This window comes from Macaca thibetana, chromosome 2 (genome assembly GCF_024542745.1).
Source record: "Macaca thibetana thibetana isolate TM-01 chromosome 2, ASM2454274v1, whole genome shotgun sequence".
Lineage (NCBI taxonomy): Eukaryota > Metazoa > Chordata > Mammalia > Primates > Cercopithecidae > Macaca > Macaca thibetana.
In genome coordinates this window covers 144,331,379-144,353,142 of record NC_065579.1, presented here as the reverse complement: position 1 = coordinate 144,353,142, position 21,764 = coordinate 144,331,379, and the positions used below count along the sequence as shown (strand labels likewise).

Genomic DNA, 21,764 nt, shown 5'->3' with positions numbered 1-21,764 from the left:
AGTCATTTAAAATATCACAAGAGAATATTTTGAAAAACTTTATTTCAACATATTTAAACATTTGGATGAAAGATTCCTAGAAAAAGCCAACTTACCAAAATCAACATAAAAAGAAATTTAAAATCTGAATAGTCTTATGTGTAAAATAAAGAACAATGAAAAGAGTAAATATGTGGGCAAATCTAAATATAAACTGTATAAATACGTTAATAATAGGCCAGGTGCGGTGGCTCACGCCTGTAATCCCAGCACTTTGGGAGGCTGAGGCAGGTGGATCACTTGAGGTCAGGAGTTGAAGACTAGCCTGGCCAACGTGGTGAAATCCCATCTCTACTAAAAATACAAAAAATTAGCCAGGCATGGTGGTGGGCATCTGTAATCCCAGCTACTTGGGAGGCTGAAGTGGGAGAATCATTTGAATCCAGGAGGTGGAGGCTGCAGTGAGCTGTGATCATACCACTGCACTCCACCCTGGGTGACAGAGTGAGACTTCGTCTCAAAAAAAAAAAAAAAAAATTCATAATAGTGTCTTATGGGGTGGTTTATAACATATATATAGAATTAAAACATATGACAATAGTGCAAAATAAGGGGTAAATGGACAAAGTATTCTAAGACCATTGCATTGTCTGCAAAGTGGTAAAAATGCTAGATTATAGCATACTTTAGTAATTAATCATGGATTTGTGTTATAGTCTCTCGAGTAACCACTAAAGAAATACTAAAGTAATGTTTAAAAATTTAAATAATAGATGGAGAAACTTAGAATAAAAACACACAAAAAAACTTTCATTAATACACGATCAGGCAAAAAAGGAAAGAATAAAGAATACAGAGCAAGTGAGTCAAACAGCAAACAAACAGTAAGGTGGTACAGATATTTAAGTAATTATATTAATGTAAAAATATTAGCCCAAATATTTAAGTAATTATACTAATGTAAAAGGATTAAATATTCTAATTAAAAGACAAAGATTGAAGGACTGAATTTAATTAAAAAACAAGAAATAAATAATTATTTCAAGAGACAGACCTTAAAATAAAGGAGCAGAAAGGGTGAAAGTAAAAAATTAAAAAATGAAAAAAGATATATTATGAAAAATAACAAAAAAGAAAATTCATGCAATTATACTAATACTAGAGAATATAGGATGTAATACACGAAGCATTTCTAGAGATAAAGAGAGTTCTTAATACAAAGAAAAATTCACAATGTTTACAATTCTAAGTTTGCATTTGTCTAATAACATAGTTTCAAAATACATACAGCAAAAATTGACAGAAATAAAAGGAGAAATAGAGAGCTCCAAAATTATCATGAAAGATATTAACACACTTCTATCAGTAAATGATACAAATAAGAAAGTATTTATAAGTATATATAAGAGTTAAGCAATATGATTAATAAATTAAATTAATAGGCCAGGTGCAGTGGCTCATGCCTGTAATCCCAGCACTTTGGGAGGCCAAGCCGGGCAGATCACGAGGTCAGGAGATCGAGAGCATTCTGGCTAACATGGTGAAACCCTGTCTCTACTAAAAATACAAAAAATTAGCTGGGTGTGGCGGCGGGCGCCTGTAGTCCCAGCTACTCGGGAGGCTGAGGCAGGACAATGGCGTGAACCTGGGAGGCGGAGCTTGCAGTGAACTGAGATCGCACCACTGCACTGCAGCCTGGGCGACAGAGAAAGACTCCATCTCAAAAAAAAAAAAAAAAATTAAATTAATTTGACCTGACATTTATAAAATGCTGTACCAAAAAACTGCAGAATATGCATCATTTTAGCTCCACATGAAACATTTACCAAAATTGACTATGTGCTGGGCCACAAAACAAGTCTAAGCAAATTTCAGAGGATTGAAATTATGCAGTTGTTTTCTCTGACCACACACAATTTAATGTTAAAAAGAAAAAATGATAACTAGACAATCCCCAAATGGTATAATTACGTTACACACTCTAAATATCCAATGGGACAAGAAAGAAGTAAGAATGAAAAATTACAAAATATTTTGAGCTTAATAATTACCATATGGCATATCAAAGCTTGTGGGATGCAGCTAAAACTGGACTTTGAGGGAAATTTATAATATTATATGTATATATTCAAAAAAGATAAAGAAAAAGTCCAATTATCTAAGCATCCACCTCAGGAAGTCAGAAAAAGAATTAAAATTAAACCCAAAGAAAGTAGACAGAAGGAAATAATAAAGATAAGAGTAAAAGTTAATGAAATAATAAGACAAATGTATGAGAAGATCAACACAATTAAAATTTAGTTCTTTGGAAACACTAATAAATCAATAAATCCTGGGACTAATCAACGAGAAAAGAAAAATGGCAAAAATAATTAACACTAGTAGTGTAAAAGAGGGTATCACTAGAGATCAACATAGTCATTTAAAATATTGCAAGAGGATCTTTTTAAAAACTTCAACATAGGCCGGGCATGGTGGCTCATGCCTGTAATCCCAGCACTTTGGGAGGCCAAGGCGGGCGGATCATGAAGTCAGGAGATCAAGACCATCCTGGTCAACATGGTGAAACCCTGTCTCTACTAAAATAGAAAAATTAGCTGGGTGTGGTGCTACATGCCTGCAATCCCAGCTACTTGGGGGGCTGAGGCAAGAGAATTGCTTGAACCCGGGAGGCAGAGGTTGCCCTGAGCCAAGATGGCACCATTGCACTCCAGCCTGGCGACAGAGCGAGACTCCGTCTTAAAAAAAAAAAAAAAAAAAAAAAAAAAAAAAACTTCAACATATTTAAACATTTAGATAAAACGGTAAATTCCTAGAAAAATCCAACTTATCATAATAAACACAGAAAGAAATCTGAATAGTCCTATATCTACTAAAAATAAAAATTTTAATTAAAAACTTCCACTGAAAGAAAATCCCAGGAAGAGGTGACTTCACTGGCAAATTCTATCAAATATTTAGGGAAGAAATAATCCATATGTACATAAAGTCCACTAGATAATAGATAAAGAAGGCCGGGCGCGGTGGCTCAAGCCTGTAATCCCAGCACTTTGGGAGGCCGAGACGGGCGGATCACGAGGTCGGGAGATCGAGACCATCCTGGTGAACACGGTGAAACCCCATCTCTACTAAAAAATACAAAAAACTAGCCGGGCGAGGCGGCGGGCGCCTGTAGTCCCAGCTACTCGGGAGGCTGAGGCAGGAGAATGGCGTAAACCCGGGTGGCGGAGCTTGCAGTGAGCTGAGATCCGGCCACTGCACTCCAGCCCGGGCGACAGAGCCAGACTCCGTCTCAAAAAAAAAAAAAAAAAAAAGATAATAGATAAAGAAGAAATACTTCTGACCATAACATGACAAGAAAGGAAAAATTATTGACCAGTCTGCCTTATAAGCACAGATGCAAAAACTCCTAAAGTAGTAGCAAATCAAATCTAGAAGGAAATATACATAAAAAGGAAATATATCATAACCAAGTTGAGTTTATGTCAGGAATATAAGATTGGTTGAACATCCAAAATATATCCATATTAATATCAACATAATTCACCACAATAATAGAATAAAGGAGGAAAATTATATGCTTGTCTCAATGGACAAAAACATTACAAGAAAGGAAAACTACAGACCAATAACCATTATGAGTATAGATGAAAAATTCTTCAACAAGATACCAGCAAATTGAATCCAGCAATACAGAAAAAGAATAATACATTATGATCAAGTGGAGTTTATCCCAGGAATGCAAGACTGGTTCAACATTTGAAATCAAAGTAATTCACCATATTAACAAAACAGAGTCTAGAAAGAGACCCAAAGGTGCAAAGATAATTTAATGGAGAAATTTATCTTTAAAAAAAAAACTGTTAGAACAATTGACTATCCATATGTAAAACAAACAAACTTCAATTCATACTTCATACCTTATATAAAAATTAACTCAGAATGGATCATAGACCTAAAACATAAACTATAATAAGCTTTTAGAAGAAAACAGGAGAAATTTTTGTGACATTGGGTTAGGCCAGGAATTCTCAATCTTGGCACTATCGACATTTTGAATGTCATAATTCTTTGTTATGTGGAGCTGTTTTGTGTATTGCTGGATGTTTAGCAGCATCTCTGTCCTCAACTCACTAGATGGCAGTAGCGCCCCCTCCCTAGTCATGATAATAAAAAATGTTTCCAAACATTGTCAAATCTCCCCCATGGGGCAAACTCATCTCTGGTTGAGAAACACTGGGTTAAACAAAGGGTTTTTAGACATGACAACAAATCACAATCCAGAAAAGAAAAAACCCATTTCAATCAGACTTCATCCAAATACATTTTACTCTGCAATTACACTGTTAAGAGAATAAAAAATTAAGTCAAAGACTGAAGAAAATATTTCAAGTCACATATCTGATAAAAGACTTATACCCAGAATAAAGAACTCTCAAAACTCACAATAACAAAACAATCCAATTTTGAAATGTGCAAAAGATTTGGATACTTCCCCAAAGAAAATATACAAATGGTAAATAAACCATGAAAAGATGCTCAACAACTTTAGTTTATAGGGAAATACAAATTCAAATGATAATGGGATATTACCGCATGTCTATTGAATGGCCAAAAAACCAAAAACAACAAAAAACAAACCCCAACAATACCAAGTGCTAACAAAGATTTGGAGCAACTGGAACTCTCATACATTGTTGGTGGACATGGATAATGGTACAGCTACTTTCACAGCTGGCATTCTTACAAAGTTAAACATGCATTTACTATAAAACCAGGCAATCTAGCTCTTAACTATTTACCTAAGTGAAATGAAAACTTAGGCTCACATAAAAGCCTGCTCATAAGTATTTATAGCAGTTTTATCATAATCAGAGAAAGCTGAAAGCAATCCAAATGTCTTTCAGTGGTTGAATGGATAAACAAATTTTGCCCATCCATGCCATGTATTATATACAGAAAAAAATTAACATTACAAGGCTTGAGGCTGTTATCTTTAGACAAACTTCTTTACAACATTAGCCCTTGGCTGGTGTCTGGGAACTTGGCACCCTGCTCTATGCCTAGACTGCAAACAATGTGATTTACGCTGAACACCGGTTTTCCTTCTGGCAGCCTGGAATTTTGCTAGTTGCTAGGCTTAGGGTGCCTATGCGACCAGTAACCACTAAAAAGCCTGGGTTTTGGTCCCCAGTGGGCTTCCTTAGCAGAAACATTGCACACATGTTACTGCATTTTTTTTCTGCTAGAGAAAGGAGCATGCTAGGTGTGTCCTCTCACTGTGCACCAGAAGACATACCTGTGTCCTTCAGATTCCACCTGTATCTTTTTCCTTTCCTGATCATATCATGTATCCTTTCACTATAATAAACCTTATCCATGAATACAACTATACAATAAGTCTCATGGGTCCTAGTAAATCTCCGAATGTGGGGGTGGCGTTGGCACCCCCGAGACAGAACACTACTCAGCAATAAAAAGAAATGAACCGTTGATCCATGTAACAATATGGATGAATCCTGCATGTATTATACTAAGTTAAAGAAGATAGATTCAAAAGGCTGTATACAGTATAATTACATTTACATGACATTCTGGAAAATGCAAAACTATATCTACAAAGAACAGATTAGTAGTTGTCAGGGATTAAGGGTGAGGGAAGGGTTTGACTACAAAGGAACAGCATAAGGGAATTTCTTTCTCTTGGTTGGTGGTTGATGGAATTGTCCTGCATCTTTGCTGTGGTGTACGTATGTATAGTGAAAAACAGAGTATATATAGGGTTTGGTACTGTTCACAGTTTCAGGCATCCACTGTGGGTCTTGGAAAGTATCCCGAGGATAAGAAGGACTGCTGTATTTAAAACTGTCAATGAACAATGGAGGGTGCTCAGCCTCTATAGTCATCAGGGAAATGCAAATAAAAAACCATTTCATCACTAAGACAACACATTTCATTATTACAGAATGGCTATATTAAAATGATTGACCATACCAAGCACTGGTGAAGATGTGGAGCAACTGAACTCTCAGAAACACTGCTGGTGGGAGCAGAACGTAAAACCACCATGGCGGAAAACGGACAGTCTGTACTAGAAGCTGAACATACACATACTCAGTGACAGCAATTTCACTGAGTATGCCAGTCAATAGTGGCACAGTTTGCTATTACCAAAACAACCAAATATTCATTAACATAGAATGCATACTTTCTGGTGTATTTACAATCGATTATTATAAAGTAATGAAAAAGAAGAAACTATTGCTATACATAACATGCACACATCTCACAATCATCATGTTGAGACAAAGACGCCAGACACCAAAGACGACACACCAAAGAGATCTATTTTAATCAGGTTTTAGAAAACAATAAAAACTAATCTCTGGTGTTAGCAATCTGCCACCTCGGAAGGAAGGTGAGACTGGTCATTTGGATGGGATAAAAAGGGGCTTCTAAGGAGCTGGTAATGCTCTATTTCTTGACTTGGTGGTTATAGGATATGTTTACTTCGTGATATTAATTGAGCTACACACTTAGGATTTGCTCATTTTTCTGTATGCATTTTACATTTTTAAAAAAGTTAAAACATGAAAAATATTTTAATACTTTTTTAAAGTTAAAAAGAGATAAATCCCAAGCTGGGTGCACTGGCTCACGCCTGTAATCCCAGCACTTTGGGAGCCCAGGTGGGTGGATCACATGAGGTCAGGAGTTCGAGACCAGCCTTGCCAACATGGCAAAACCCTGTCTCTACTAAAAACACAAAAATTAGGCAGGCGTGGTGGCGCATGCCTGTTGTCCCAGCACTAGGGAAGCTGAGGCAGGAGAACCCAGGAGACAGAGGTTGCGGTGAGCTGAGATCATGCCACTACACTCCAGCCTGGGTGACAGAGCGAGAATCTGTCTTAAAAAAAAAAAAAAAAAAAAAGATAAATCTGATGATGTCACTTCCTTATGGAATAGCCTTCCATAACACTATCAAGACTACATGACCAAACTCCTGCCTACATCTCGGTCCTTAATTCGCATTGTTATCCCCTTCTTCACCACACTCCAGCCTCACTAGCCTTCTTACTCTCTCATGCATACCAACCTCACTCCTGTCTCAGTGTCTTTGGACTTGCTGGGCCCTTGGCCTGGTGTTCCTTCCCCATATCTGTTCCTGGCCACCTGTTTATCATCCTTTGCATCTGGGTTTCAATATAATCTCCGAACTGCCTTCCCTCACTCTCTACCACAGCCCATCCCACCTCACTTTCCAGCCACTCTCTATCCCAGATGCCAGGCAACATTTTCTATAGAGAGCCAGGTAGTGAATACCTGAGGCTTTGCAGGCCTAACCTCAATGTGTCCACTGTCACGAGGAAGCGGCTGTAGATGATATGTGAATGAGTGGGTGTAGCCATGTTCCCAGAAAACCTTATTTATGGATACCGACGTTTAAATTTTTATATCATTTCCCCTGTCATGAAATCTTTTGATTTTTTTTTCTCCTTCAAGCACTTAAAAATATAAAAACCATTCTTAGCTCACCCACAAAAATTGGCAACTGGGCCAAATTTGGTCCATAGCCAACCCCTGCCCTAACCCCTTACTCCGATTCTTTTCTTCCTAGTCCTTATCGCTGCCTAAAATTATTTCATTTGTTCATGTGTTTATCTCCTCGCTTTACTTACTCTTGGAATTTAAGCTCCAAAAGAGAGGGGCCCCACCTGTTGGGTTCACTATCCTGTGCCCACTGCCCATCACAACACCCGATGCTGTGGAAGACGTGAAGGACCAAGCCAACCTGGATGTGACCTTGGCTTTGGTGTGGATTTTGGTGGTCTTCTTCCGAACTGGGCTCACAGAAGCAGACTCAGGCTCATCCTTCAAACTCTCTGCAATTGAGGATTCCAGTTGGCCTGACGGAGATCGTAAAAGATTTTCTCCTGAGTATAAACTTAGCTTGGGGAGCCGCTCGGGATGAGTTCCAGATTTCATCTTGAACCGAACAAATTCTGCCTCCTCCTTTTTGGTGGGATATTCAATGGTAAACAGACCTGTTAAAAAGACACTGCTGTCATTTTCCCTTCATGGCCAGGACTCCTCTGTCCCTGGTCCCACACTGGAAACATCTGAGTGCACCTTGGCTCACCCCCATCTCCTCCCCTCCGCTCTCACTGATTCTCCGGCACCTCCCCTCTGCTGTCCAGTACAGTGCTCCTGTCCCAGCACACTCATCAGTGACACTGCCAAATGTTGGGTTGTAAGAATGTAAGAATGAATAGGTCTCCTTTCGTACTCATTCTTCAAGACACCTAGCTTCAATCTCACTCTCCCCACCCACGCTGGGGCCTGTTCCATTCAGCCTGTGTGTGTCCTCCCCAGCACCGAATGTAAAGGCTAACTACACAATACATTCCTGGGCCATGCTGTTCCTTCCTCGAGAGTGTTGTTCCCTGTGTCTCCAGCTTTAAGTCAATTCTATCTACTTTCTTGGTTATATTGTATTTATTTATATTCTTGTCTTGCTTTCCCTACTAGACTGGAAAACTTCTAAGGCCAGGGACCTCTCGTCTCTTCACTCACCAGCATTTCTCAAATGTAGGTGCTGAGCATGCAGAAGTACCCCAAGACAGAATTCCTAGCCTCCGGAAATTCCGAGTGGGGGAGCAGGATGGGGGACATAGTCACAATGCTAAGTAGTAAGATGTATAATTAGAACATGTACAAAGTACTGTGGGATCCTTTCTTTCATGTGGGTGGAAAAAAAAGAAAAAATAAATAATTAAGTGCTATGGGAGCCCAAAGGAAGTGTGACCCATTCTGCTAGGGAAGTCAAGGAAGGCTTCCCAGAGAAGGGGCAATCGAAGTCTCTGGGGACAAGGAGAAACTCCCCAGAGAGGCAGTGGGGGAAGCATAACCCCTCCATGCCCAGCCAGGGGGTGGCACAGAATAGGGGTCAATGTATCCTTGTTCCCAGGGCCATCAGCAGTCCGTAGAGGGGCTTAGTGGTGGAAGGGTCCTGAGGCCCCCCACACTGGCCTTGGGGGATCTCTGTGGGCCTAACAGGGACAGCCTAGAGAGGTGATGCATTTTTCTCTTCTGAGATCCACAAACAGAATGGAGGAGCAGGGGCTCCAAATGGATGATGGGTGATATGTGAGACGGAGCTAAAGGTGAATGTAGATGTGGGGTGGGGACCAAGAGGGACACAGCCAGCCACTGAGAAACCCAGGAAAATAAGACAATCTCATGGAGATGTGCAAGACACTCCAGGAGAGAGTTCAGAAATGCAAGTGGGCCCACGTCACTATTCCTAGCTGTGTGGCCTTAAGTCATCTGAGCCCAATGATCCCACCTGAAATGGGGAAATATCTCTGCCATGCCTACTTCCCTGAAGATTCAGACTGAAGATGGAATGGGCGGTAAAGTAAAGGTCTGTCCCTTGAGATGACCTGCTGGAATCTCAGGACTGGGGAGGCCAGCAGATAGGCCTTCGCCCACCTTTTAGCCTCCTTACCTGCGGCCAGCAAGACAGAGTTAATGAACTGAGTCACTGTCTTCTGAAACCGCTTCTTGATCTCAGCCAGGGCTCGGTTCATCTTATGCACCTTGTCGTCCATGTTGCTGATTCTGCGGTTCAGCTGCAGAGAGGCAAAGGAGGGGGCACGTGTCACCCGCCCCTCGAGGGGCCAGCTGCCTAGCCCAGGATAACTAACACTTGCTCCGGTTCAGAGGATGTGCTATTGCCCGCCCCACAACCCCTACCTGGAACACACCTCTCTCCCTCTCAGCCCAGTGAGTTCCTGCACACAGGCCCAGGCCGACTCAGGGCCTCTCCTGGGAGGGTTTCCCTGATTCGACTGGGAAGAACTGCTTCTTGCCTTGGACTCTCATCATGCTCAATGCAGCTTGAAGACGGAAGTTAGCACTTTGCCAAGTGATAGCTGTGTTTGAGCCTATCTTCCCACTAGACTGCAAGCTTCTGGAGGGAAGGGACCGAGTCTTGGTCTCCTGTGTGTCTGAGTGTTTGTCACGCAGGCGCTCAGTAAATGCTATTGCATTCATGAGTAAGTGGACGATAAAGCCCTCTGCAGAGCTTTCTCTGCCGGCCTCCCTCTGCAGTGGATGCTGCGGTGCATCCCCCAGGAGCCCCTTCATCCCTCCAGCTGTCAAAACAGTGGCTGCTGACAGTGCCCAGCTGAGAGCCTGCCTCTGGCCAAGGTTACAGAGGCTGACTGGTCACTGCAGGCCACAAAGGCCCAGGACTCTTGCTTCCATTTGGGATTATGCTGAAGGATCATTCTGGCTCCAGGGCTCCCCACGGGATTGCTGAGGACTCTGCCATGGCTGCCCTCTCCCTCTGCCTTCCTTCAGACCCTCAAAGGGGCTGTTCCCAAGAGCAGTCCCCAGTAAACTCCTGCATACTTGGCTCCATTTCACAGTCTTGGTCAACATCTGCTTCGGCTTTCTATAATGCAGCACTGTTTTCAGAATCTGCCTCAGTGTATTGGTCTGTTTGTCCCTATGTTACATTTCCTTAAGACAGTTATGCTCTTTGAATTACTGCGTCATTTAAAATAACCTCTCAGTCTTCTACTACACTTAGGTTGGGTTTTCCAGGAGACCCAACCTAAGACCTGCTCTCAACAGCTGGGGCATGTCAGTGGCACTGCAAAATCAGGCCCAGATTCCAGAGGTAGTTATATTCGGTCTTTCTCTCTAGGAAGCCTTCCGATTTCCTCAGCCAACAGCAACTGCTCCCTCTGCTGAACTTCCACACGTGTCCCTTCCTGTTCTTTCTGCCCTGGGTCCTGTTCATTTTGTTTTTTTTTTCACTTCCTTTGTCCCTAAACTCATTTAGCTCCTTGAGAGGAAGATCTATCATCTCTACATCTCCCACGTAACACAGAGAAGGTAGGAAAAAGCATTTCTCCTGTGGAATTTAAGCCTCAAGTGGCAAGAGTGGGGTGGGCAGTATCAGATTTCCTGATGAACAACAAAGTCAGCCCATGAGTTCTTTATACTGCAGGCAGGAAATCTATGAAGGATGTCCCCAACAAATGGCAAAGCCTCAACCATCCTTCTGATTCTTGGCCCCAGTTGCTGCTTCTGTGCTCATCTTATTTATTTATTTATTTGAAATTTATACCCAGCCTCTTTCCAAAAAGGACCTGAGGTGGCACACTGGGCTAATAAAGCATTTAAACAGAGGCTGTTGTCTTGCTTCCTAAGTGCTGCCTTGATGGAAATATTTAGTGAGGAGCCAGGCCTCAGGGCTGTAAAAGCTGGGACCGCTATTCTGCCTGTCTCTCTGATGGGTGGCTCTTTCCAGGGCAATGGGTGTCTGGGGAAGACATTTAACAAGCTTCTCAGTGACAGGGACTTGGAGGGAGGAGGCTGCTCCCGCCCCCACCTCCAGCCTTACAGGGCGACCATGGTTTTGCTAACGAGTGATCACCAACCCCAAATAAACACCCACAGATGGAACTGAATGGACTGTAAAAGTGGGGGTGTGTTAAAGCAGGGTGGGCCCTTATGCATCACCACACGGATGAGAAAACTGAGACCCAGACAGGGAAGGGACTGGCCCAAGGCCCTATGGCCTCTTCCTAGCCGAGGCCTTCTGCCAGCCCCAACACTCAGCACATTTTCTTGGAAGCTCCCTGCAGCTCTCACGGTCCAAGAATCCAAGATAAGCTAATTTTCTAAGCCTCAGGATTTCATGTAAAATATCCTGAGATGCTTAACCATGTGGTTAAGGACAACATTTGGAAATCCCATTATCCACAAGAAAACATATTTACTCATTGTTTCTGTTTATCTTGTTAGAAAGTTGTCATACATAATACACATGCTTGCACTCTCAAAAGAGGTTATGATCAGAATTATTTTTTTGGCAAGTCAATCTTGGTCAACATCTGCTTCAGCTTTCTATAATGCAGCACTGTTTTCAGAATCTGCCTCAGTGTATTGGTCTGTTTGTCCCTATGTTACATTTCCTTAAGACAGTTATGCTCTTTGAATTACTGTGTCATTTTAAATAACCTCCCAGTCTTCTACTGCACTGTCAAACCATGCCTTGATAAGCTTCCCTTAATAGAGACTCTACCTTCTAGCCCAGCATGCTCCACTAGAAATATAATGTGAGCTACACGTGTAGTTGAAAACGGTCCTAGTAGCCACATTAAAAACATTTTTAAAAGGGAAAATTAATTCTAATTATCTATTGATTTAAACCAGTATATCAAAAATAGGGTTATATCAACATATCATCAAAATAGTCAATTATTGAGAAATTTTACATTCTCAATTCACACTAAATCTTTCTTCTTTCTTTCTTTTTTTTTTTTTTAGAGATGGAGTCTCGCTCTGTTGCCCAGGCTGGAGTGCAGTGGCTTGATCTCCACTCACTGCAAGCTCCGCCTCCTGGGTTCACGCCACTCTTCTGCCTCAACCTCCCCAGTAGCTGGGACTACAGGTGCCCGCCATCACACCTGGCTAATTTTTTGTATTTTTAGTAGAGACAGGGTTTCACCGTATTAGCCAGGATGGTCTCCATCTGCTGACCTCGTGATCCGTCCACCTTGGCTTCCCAAAGTGCTGGGATTACAGGCGTGAGCCACTGTGCCTGGCCAGCACTAAGTCTTTGAAATGCAGTGTGCGTTTCCATGAAGAGCCCATCTCCGTTTGGACTTGTCACATTTCAAGGGCTCAATCGCCATGTGTGACTCATGGCTATAATATTGGACAGCACAGCTCTAGACTTCTAATTCCATCTTGAGGAGGTTGCTTTAAGGTAAGAAAATAAGACTTGAATTCCTAGGGGCTTTTCTAGGCCTAAGGGGCTTCTTGGGTACACAGACTGAGAGTGATTTCTCTCAGCTGCTCATGGGGGTCTTGAATTGCTTATATCTTGGTTCTCAGCTGCATTCCAAATTTCAGAGATAATCAGACAAGAGGTTGCCAGAAAAATGAAGCATTGCTGCAATTTGATGAGAATAAATAATTTTCTAATATCCATTGCCTTTGATAAGAAAAGTAGATTCACACTTTTAAAACGCAATCTAAAAAGGTTTCCAAGAAACATAGATAGGTGACTTTGTACCCAGTGCATACTTAATCACTTAACAATAACTTTTTCTGGCCAGGCACAGTGGCTCACGCCTGTAATCCCAGCACTTTGGGAAGCTGAGGTGGGTGGATCATTTGAGGTCAGGAGTTTGAGACCAGCCTGGCCAACATGGTGAAACCCCGTCTCTACTAAAAACAAAAATGAGCTGGCGTGGTGGTGCGCACCTGTAATCCCGGCTGCTTGGGAGCCTGAGGGCACGAGGATTGCTTGAACCTGGGAGGCAGAGGCTGCAGTGAGCCAAGATTGCACTACTGCACTCCAGCCTGGGTGACAGACAAGACTTGGTCTCAATTAAATAACAAGAGAATAGAATAGAATAGAATAGAATAGAATAGAATAGAATAGAATAGAATAGAATAGAATAGAATAAAACCAATGGCCTTTCATGGTTAGAGTGTGGAACCAAATTGACAGGGCAGATGTATCAATAAGCAAGATCATTCATCTCAGCCCAAATGGACTCAAATTCTTGCCGGTAGTTTGCTCTTTGAAGTAACCAATGCATGCTGGATTCACAGGTACCTGCGTTTCTCCAGTGCTTCCTCTTCTCCTCTCCTACCAGATTCCACATGACCCTCTGGCACACAAGAGTCAAGCTAGATGATAATTGGTGCCCATGCTTTTGCCCCTTCCATTATATTGAGAGAATTTCAGAGTTTAGAGGGAATGAGACTTCTTTATTTCTACATCTCCAGCAGCCAACTTGGCCTGCTGCAAGTGATAATGTTTACTGAATTTGTTAATGGATTAATGAAGGTGAAATGCTGCTGGACTGAAAATGTAGTGGGGGAGAAAAAAAACAGATGCAATGTTTTCCTCCAGGAGTAACAAAGGAGACCCCTAACAAATGCCCATACCCTATGTCCTTATTGGACATTGGGTTGGTTGCCCTTGCTGGGCTCTGCCAGCTTTGAGCATCTGTCAGCTTGTGGCATACAGTGGCAAGTGCCCACACAGCTTAAGAGCTTCTTGCTCAGGATGATCATATAATCTATCATCCAAACCAGGACACTTCTGAGGGGAACACATAGTGCCGTTTACAATTGCTCCAGGTGTGTAATTGCTCCGGTATAAACTGGGACTGGCTCTAGGCAAATTGAGAAGTGTGGTCATCCTGCTTTTGCTTCTAGGAGCCTTCCCTTAGTGGGCAGAGTGCCCTATGGGGAGCTCAAATAGTCTGCTCTACCCACCTAAGCTTTGGTTACCCCCATCTTGTGTTGAGGTCAAGTGTTCTCTTTCGGGATATACACTTAGGGTGTAGGGATTGTGTCCTCTTAATCCTCTCCACCTCTCTCCCTGATGTTGCCTTGACATCACCAGATACACAGTAGGATCCATTATGACCCATTGAATGGAAGAATTGGACTCCCAGTCACCACAGTATTCTCATCCACCCAAAAAATATTTGGTAAAGACTTAATTTGAAGTAGTCCTCATGCTGGGGGCCCTGGGACAATAGACATCAGAGGGAATCACAGGGAATTTTCAATTTGTAGGGCAGAGAGACTTGAAAAGAAAGGAGTCTAGAATGGAGGTTGTCACCGCCAGCGGGGCTGAGCAGAGGGAGAGACTAACTCTACTTGGGATGGGAAGAGGGTGGTAGAGAAGGTCATCAACATGCACTGGTAGTTATTCTACTCAGTATCATTTCTTCTGGTAACAGCACTTTGATTTTCCTTTAGGGAAACTCTTCTGCCTTATCCTTTGCCCAGGTGGTTCATTTGAGACTAATCTTACACCTTGGCCCCAGGATGGACATAAGCCTCAAGCTTGGCCAGTGGGAGCAATACATACGCCTGGCCACAGGAAATGTTTCACATATGGGCAGTTAATAGAGCCAATGAGTGTTGATGCTGGCATTTCTACTGGAGTGTGTAGGAAAGAGAAGTCCTTCTTCTTCCAGGGGCACTAAAGCTAGTATAATAATAGCCCAGAGATGTTCATGGTCATCTTGTCATCAACAGGAAAAATCTCCTTGAGAAGGAAGCCAACAAAGAGGAAAGCAGAGCCAAGAGATGGGAAGATCTGGTGGAATCATTTCAGGGCCTGGATCCAGCCATGCCTGAAAGTGCATATTGACAGACTTCTCAGTTTATTGAGCCACTATATTTTTTTTCATGCTTAAGCTAGTCCACACTGGATTCTGTCACTTACAACTGGGAGACTCTTAATTGATATAAGAAGTTTCACAGAGAAGGTGGTACTAAGAGTAGGCAGTGAATAATGGCAGAGGAAGAGGCAGGGCTTTGCATGGGAGGGTGGTGGGGAGTAAGGGCAAAAGCCCTGAAATGTGAAAAAGCAACTCACGTTGAGATGCCCAGGGGTCAGGGCAGGGTGCCTGGTCTGCCTTGCCTTACCCGTTTTTCATATGCCATTCCATGAGGACAGTTGTTTGCCGACACAGCAAGTGTTACTGTCTCATTCAGGGAGGTGAAGGTGACCGTGATGGAGTCCTGTCCCAGCACCTTTAGCTTCATTTCCTCATTCACCTGTAGATGAAGAAACAGTACTCAGAGAATCCCTGCTTCTATGGCCCCAGCCACCCCTTCCTGACCCACTACAAAGCACAAAGCCCCTGTTGGCTCGGGGCAGAAGATTTGTAAGAGCTTTCCAGTTCTTATGTTAGAATTCAGCTTCATGGAGAAGACAGAACAATTCCAGGCTCCCCTGGGGGACCCACTGAAAAAGTAAATGATGCTTTCTTATTCCTGCTCCTTCCCTTTCCAACTCAAGCATGAAACCCACTGTGACTGGCAGATGAATCAGCTTCAGTTCTGGTAAAGATGAATTGGGAATGCAGCTTGGATCAGAGGGTAACCCTTTATCCCTGAATCAGACAGATGTGTCCGCTCAGGCACCAGGTCTGACTCTGACTCTTGTCCTACAGCGGTAGGAAGGTGACCACTTGGCAGGAAGCACCGGAAAGCCGGCTGAAGATGGGTGGGAAGATGTCAAAGAGGACCCAGAAGGGCCTGGGCCACACATACTCAGCCCCTTCCCCTAAAGTCAACAAATATGTCATTACTCTTCCCCTGAGGAGGAGCCAAAGATGGGTGGAAAAGGGGCAGCTACTCTTTATCATCACTTCCAAAAGAGGGGGATTTCCTTTAAGCAGTACCAGACTGGAGATTGTGGGGGAATGAGTTGCCCTTATAACAACTCACTCCTTACTGAGAGTTCTGTGGTCTATGGGTGAGTCCCAGTTCTGCCTCCTGATAACAAGCCAGTTGGCTTCGCTGAATCTTAACTTCTTCTACATGAAATCACTGAGTGGCTATTATCAGGATCAAATGAGATAAAAATGGTGGAAGTGGCTTTGTAAGCCATTAAAGCCTATGCCCAGCATGAGCAGATATTGTCAGGGCAAGGTACAATTTGAGGTAGAGCAACTCACATTTAAGGCTGTTGAACAATTTGCATGTGCAGAGCACAATTTATATGCAGGGACCCTCCCGGAGAGCCTCAGAGTGTGCAGCCCTACACTGCTGTGCTTCTCTCAGTCTTCAATGTACCTGACCTACAATATCCCCTTACCTACAAATACCCCCAGGATGCCTCTGAACCAAAAACAAAACAAAACAAAACAAAACAAAACCACTCTCTGCTTTGCTCCTTCCATTTCCTTCTACTATTTCAGTTGCTTACCCCAGGGTCTACACTTAACTTCCTTACTTCTGAGTTTCTTCCTCACACCCTGCAGCCTGGAGACTAGTTCCCTCCAGCACCCTGAAAGCACTGAACTATGACGTGCCAAGTCTTTTGACATCTTCAAACTTGATCACTCTCACTTAAAAGAAACTGTCGGCCGGGTGCGGTGGCTCACGCCTATAATCCCAGCACTTTGGGAGGCCAAGGTGGGCAGATCACGAGGTCAGGAGATCGAGACCATCCTGGCTAACATGGTGAAACCCCATCTCTACTAAAAATACAAAAAAAATTAGCCAGGCATGGTGGTGGGCGCCTGTAGTCCCAGCTACTCAGGAGGCTGAGGCAGGAGAATAGTGTGAACCTGGGAGGCGGAGCTTGCAGTGAGCTGAGATCACACCACTGCATTCCAGCCTGGGTGACAGAGTGAGACTCTGTCTCAAAAAAAAAAAAAAAAAAAAAGAAAAGAAAAAAAAAGAAAGAAAGAAACCCTCCTATCTCTTGTCCTCCTTCTAGAGAGATGTAGTATAGAGCCATGGTTGGGAGCTCAAGCTTAGCAGTTGAGCAGGGGTCAAATCCCAGCATTGCCATTTACCAGTTGGGCAATTCTAGACACATTGGTTAGCTTCTCTGAGCCTGGGGACAATAATAGTAAAAAGTAAGGTAAAAGTAAAAAGTTTTATCCCATGAAATTTTCTCATGGGATGGTTAGCCAATTTCAGCAGATTTCATAGCTTAGCATAGTACAGCTTTTATTTATTAATTTTGCCCCCTGGATGGTTTCTCTTTCTCTCCCCCAAACGCCCAAGTATGGCAGCTCTACAAACCACAGACTTGTCTTCTTGAGAGTTCATTAGCCAGCCCATTATACTTATCCATTATCCCCAATCTCTCACACTAGGTCAGGGTCCATGTCACAGTAGCCCAGAGAGATATGGCCACTGAACCAAATAAGCATGTCTAAAATCATTTTGGTCACTGATCCTCTCAGAAACTTCTCTGTTTCCGCCCAGACACATAATCCATCATGGAGTCATCTACAATTCTCTCTTCCTTTCATCTATCCCTTACAGGCCATGCCTGTGCACCACTGAGTTCTTTTATTGAAATGACCCCTTTAAAAAATATGGCTGCTATTTTTAATGCTGTTGGGTCTGGCTAGTAACTCCCCAACTAGTTTCTCCACTAGCCCACCCACTGGTCTCTCTCCAGTCAACCAAAAATGCTAGACTGAGCATTTCAGTCCTCAGCTTAAAAATTAACCAGCTGGTTCTACTCCCGGTATAGCTGAGTCAGTGTCTGACAGGCTGCCTTCCTCATAGATAACTATAAGCTTGAAAAAATTAAAAAAAAAAAAAAAAGCAATGACCCAAAGGCTATGAAGAGTGAACAAATGCAGGCAGACTTTGAAGAGGAGTCAAAATTTAAAAGAAAGGAGCAGCATGGGATAAGGTTTTGTTTTGCAGCTTTAGCTTGAGGGCAGGCCACAGTCATGGCCAAACTCCACCATCTTTCTGGCCTGAAGAACCCAGAGGACAGAACCTGGAGCAACCACAGTCATGGGAAATTGTAGAAAGAATTCCAGAAAGGACAGCACCAGAGAAGGAGAGGCCAGAATTCTGTATATAAACTGTCCCTGTCTCTGGCTGATCCTTGAACCATGCTTGAGCAGGGAAGACTCAAGACACCTTACGGTTGAAGAAACAAACAAACAAACATAAAAACTGAACGGAGATGTGAGCTTCTGCAAGTGAAACAAAGTTTGTGGTTTCAGTCTAACCAAGTTCATTGCCTATTAAAACAAGAATATCAACACTCTTCAGAGAAATAGACCAGAATTCAGACACTCCACTACGTAACATTCATAATGTCCACCTACAGTCCAAAATTATTCAATATGTGAAGAACCAGTGAAATGTGAGCTGTTCTCAAGGCAACAGATAATCAACAGAGGCCAACTCTGTCTGATAACACCCAGACATTGAAATTTTCAGACAAGGACTTTAAAACACTAATTTAACTACACTAGATGAGGTAAGGGAAAATGTACTTGTAAGAAATTATAAAATACAGAATCTCAGCAGAGAAATAAAAAATATAAAAGTAACTAAGTGGAAATTCTAGAGCTGAAAATATGTAAATCTGAAATTTTAAATTATTATATTATTATCGTAATAGTAGAATGGAGATGACACAATAAATTCACTGAACTTGAAGACAGATCAAGAGAAATTACCCAATCTCAAAAGTAAAGAGAAAAATAATGTGAATAACAACAACATAAGAGAGCTTCAGGAACCCTTGGGACAATATCAAAAGGTCTAAAATAGACATAATTAGAGTCTCAGAAGAAAAGGAGAAAGATTGGAGCAGGTTTTTTTTTTTTCTTTCTTTTTTTTTGAAACGGAGTCTTGCTCTGTCACCCAGGCTGGAGCGCAGTGGCCGGATCTCAGCTCACTGCAAGCTCCACCTCCCAGGTTTACTCCATTCGCCATTCTCCTGCCTCAGCCTCCCGAGTAGCTGGGACTACAGGCGCCCGCCACCTCGCCCAGCTAGTTTTTTGTATTTTTCAGTAGAGACGGGGTTTCACCAGGTTAGCCAGGATGGTCTCGATCTCCTGACCTCGTGATCCGCCCATCTCGGCCTCCCAAAGTGCTGGGATTACAGGCTTGAGCCACCGCGCCCGGCCTGCAGGTTTTTTTTTCTAAAGAAGATTTAGAAGATTCCCCAAATTTGATGAAACAAATTTAAATGAATTTACAGACTCAAGAAGCTCAGTAAATGGAATAAATATGAGGACAACTACACCTAAATGTATCAGTTAAACTTAGAAAACCAAAGAAAAGAGAAAATCTTGCAAGCAGGTAAAGAAAATAAACAGTGACTTGAATAACTACAGACTTCTTATAAACGATGGAAGACAGACACAGTGGAACATCTTTAAAATGCTGAAAGAAAATAAAAATCATCCCAGAATCATATCCAGCAAAAATATCCTTTAATAAAGAGTTTTTTTTTTTTATCATGAAAGAAAACAGAGAATACATTGCCAGAAGATACGCACTTCAAGAAAGCCAAAGGAAGTTCTTCCGGCTGAAGAGAAATGGTACCAGAGGGAAACCTGGATCCTCAAAGAGTAATGAAGAACAATGGAAATAGTAAACATCTGGGTAAAAACAAATTGGCCCCTGCAGCCTCCAAGACAGCATGCAAACTCCCCAGCCTGACATCCAGTGCCTCCCGCCTCCACCTGACACCATACATACCTCTTGCTCCACCTGTCTTTCACAAGAAGCACTTGTGACCTCTTAAAAATTACACATTTAGTCCCAACTTCAACCTTTGCAGATTCTGCTCCTACTACTTAGAAGATTTTTGCCTCCTCCTCCTCTCTATGTGAATCACACACACTCACCCCCATGCTACAACCCCAGGGCCACCTTCTTTTCCAGGCCACTCCTGACTTCACATGCCTCTATTGTGCTTTTCTGCATGCAGCTCCAGGAAATATATAACAGTGAACTAAAATGCATTACTAACATACTTTACTGATGTCAAAGCACTTTCCCCTCCATTATTTCATTTCTTCTCATGAAAGTACCATGAGGCCGGAGGGCAGTTCTGGTGACCCACTTTGTATAGATGAGACAACTGAGACTCAGAGAAGCTGAAAGGTTTTTGCAAAGTTGCACAGCCACAGTCTGGCAAAGTTGGCACTAGTACTTAGCTCCTCAAATTCTTACCACAGTTCTCTGCTTGGCCACACTAACACACAACTTATGATGCCTGCCTTCAACTGATTTCTAATCTTGGATTATAAACTTTTCATACAGCTATGAAAAGTTAAACATTAAGTAAACAACACAACACATCCCTAGACTGGGGATCTCAGACCTGGCCACGCCTCAGAAATGTTTGCGAAAACCACAGAAATCCAAAACTCCTAATATACCAACTGAGTCAGGATTGCTCTGGGGCTGTGCCTGGGATCTTTATTTTATAAAAAGTCCCAGAGGTGATTCTGATACGCAGCCAGAGACGAGAACCTCTTCCTGACATTAATTACCAAGTGACTCATCCAAACTGTGTGCACTGTGGGAAGAGAGAAATGGGTGTGGGATGGGATGGCACAAAGGAGGGGAGTCTGGGCAGGGCTTTGAAGGAATTTGGGAGGCCATTTGCACTGGCAAAGAGAGGAGGGGGTGCATTTCAGGCCAAAGGAGTAGGAAAGGTGAGACATGTTCAAGGGAGTGAATAGTCCTGAGCAGAGGTGTGGTCTGAGGAATCAGAGCATAAGGAGAGTCAGTGGCCAGTGTAGAGGATGAACCAAGAGGACAAGAAACAGGAGACTCCAGGGGGCTGGAGCCCTCCCATGCACTCCGAGTGCTTGTGTCCGCAACCTTACTGTGGGGCTTTTCTCTCAGGCCAGCTTGAGTGGATGCTATGTTCTGTGATCTTTCTCTGAATCCCAGCACTCCCTTCTCTCACAGTTCTTATCTGTGTCTAATCTGTGTTCTTATTACTCCCTTAGACTTCTGAGTTCCTTGATAAGTTTTGTTTCTCCTTCCATCCTCTGATTGGTGATTCTCAACTGGGGGCAATTTTGCCCCCCAGAGGCTACATTTGGTGATGCCTGAAGGTATTTTTGGTTGTCACAACTGGAGAAGGGGATACTACTGGAATCTAGTGGGATGCTAAACATCCTACAATGCACAGTTCTACCAAAGAAGTATCCATCTCAAAATGTCATTAGTGTCAATGATGAGGAACTCTGCCACAGATAAGTGACAAGCACACTTAGTTGCTTTATTAATAAGTTTACTAATATATTATTAATAATTCAGCCCTCTTTATTATATGTTATTTAATAAATCTTTGGTGAATAATTATCTGAACAGCCAAATGAATGAAAAGAGTTTGTATCTATCAGTCACTTTTGACTTCTAGATTGTTTTATTTTATAGATAATAAAATAAAATAAAAACAAAAACTGAGGAGACCAATATAGAATTCCTAA

At 42.5% G+C, this 21,764-nt stretch overlaps 1 protein-coding gene across 5 annotated transcripts in view; it reads right to left on the bottom strand.

Moving 5' to 3' along the window:
• The window catches only part of C2H3orf20 (chromosome 2 C3orf20 homolog), a 94,535-nt gene that overhangs the window by 29,885 nt on the left and 42,886 nt on the right, over nucleotides 1-21,764 (bottom strand). For all 5 annotated transcript variants that reach the window (XM_050781624.1, XM_050781627.1, XM_050781625.1 and 2 more), the window contains exons 10-12: nucleotides 15,460-15,591; nucleotides 9,488-9,611; nucleotides 7,772-8,024 (exon numbers count right to left, since the gene is read on the bottom strand). In XM_050781624.1, the coding sequence (XP_050637581.1) occupies nucleotides 7,772-8,024; nucleotides 9,488-9,611; nucleotides 15,460-15,591 (509 nt within the window). The remainder of the gene's footprint in view (nucleotides 1-7,771; nucleotides 8,025-9,487; nucleotides 9,612-15,459; nucleotides 15,592-21,764) is intronic.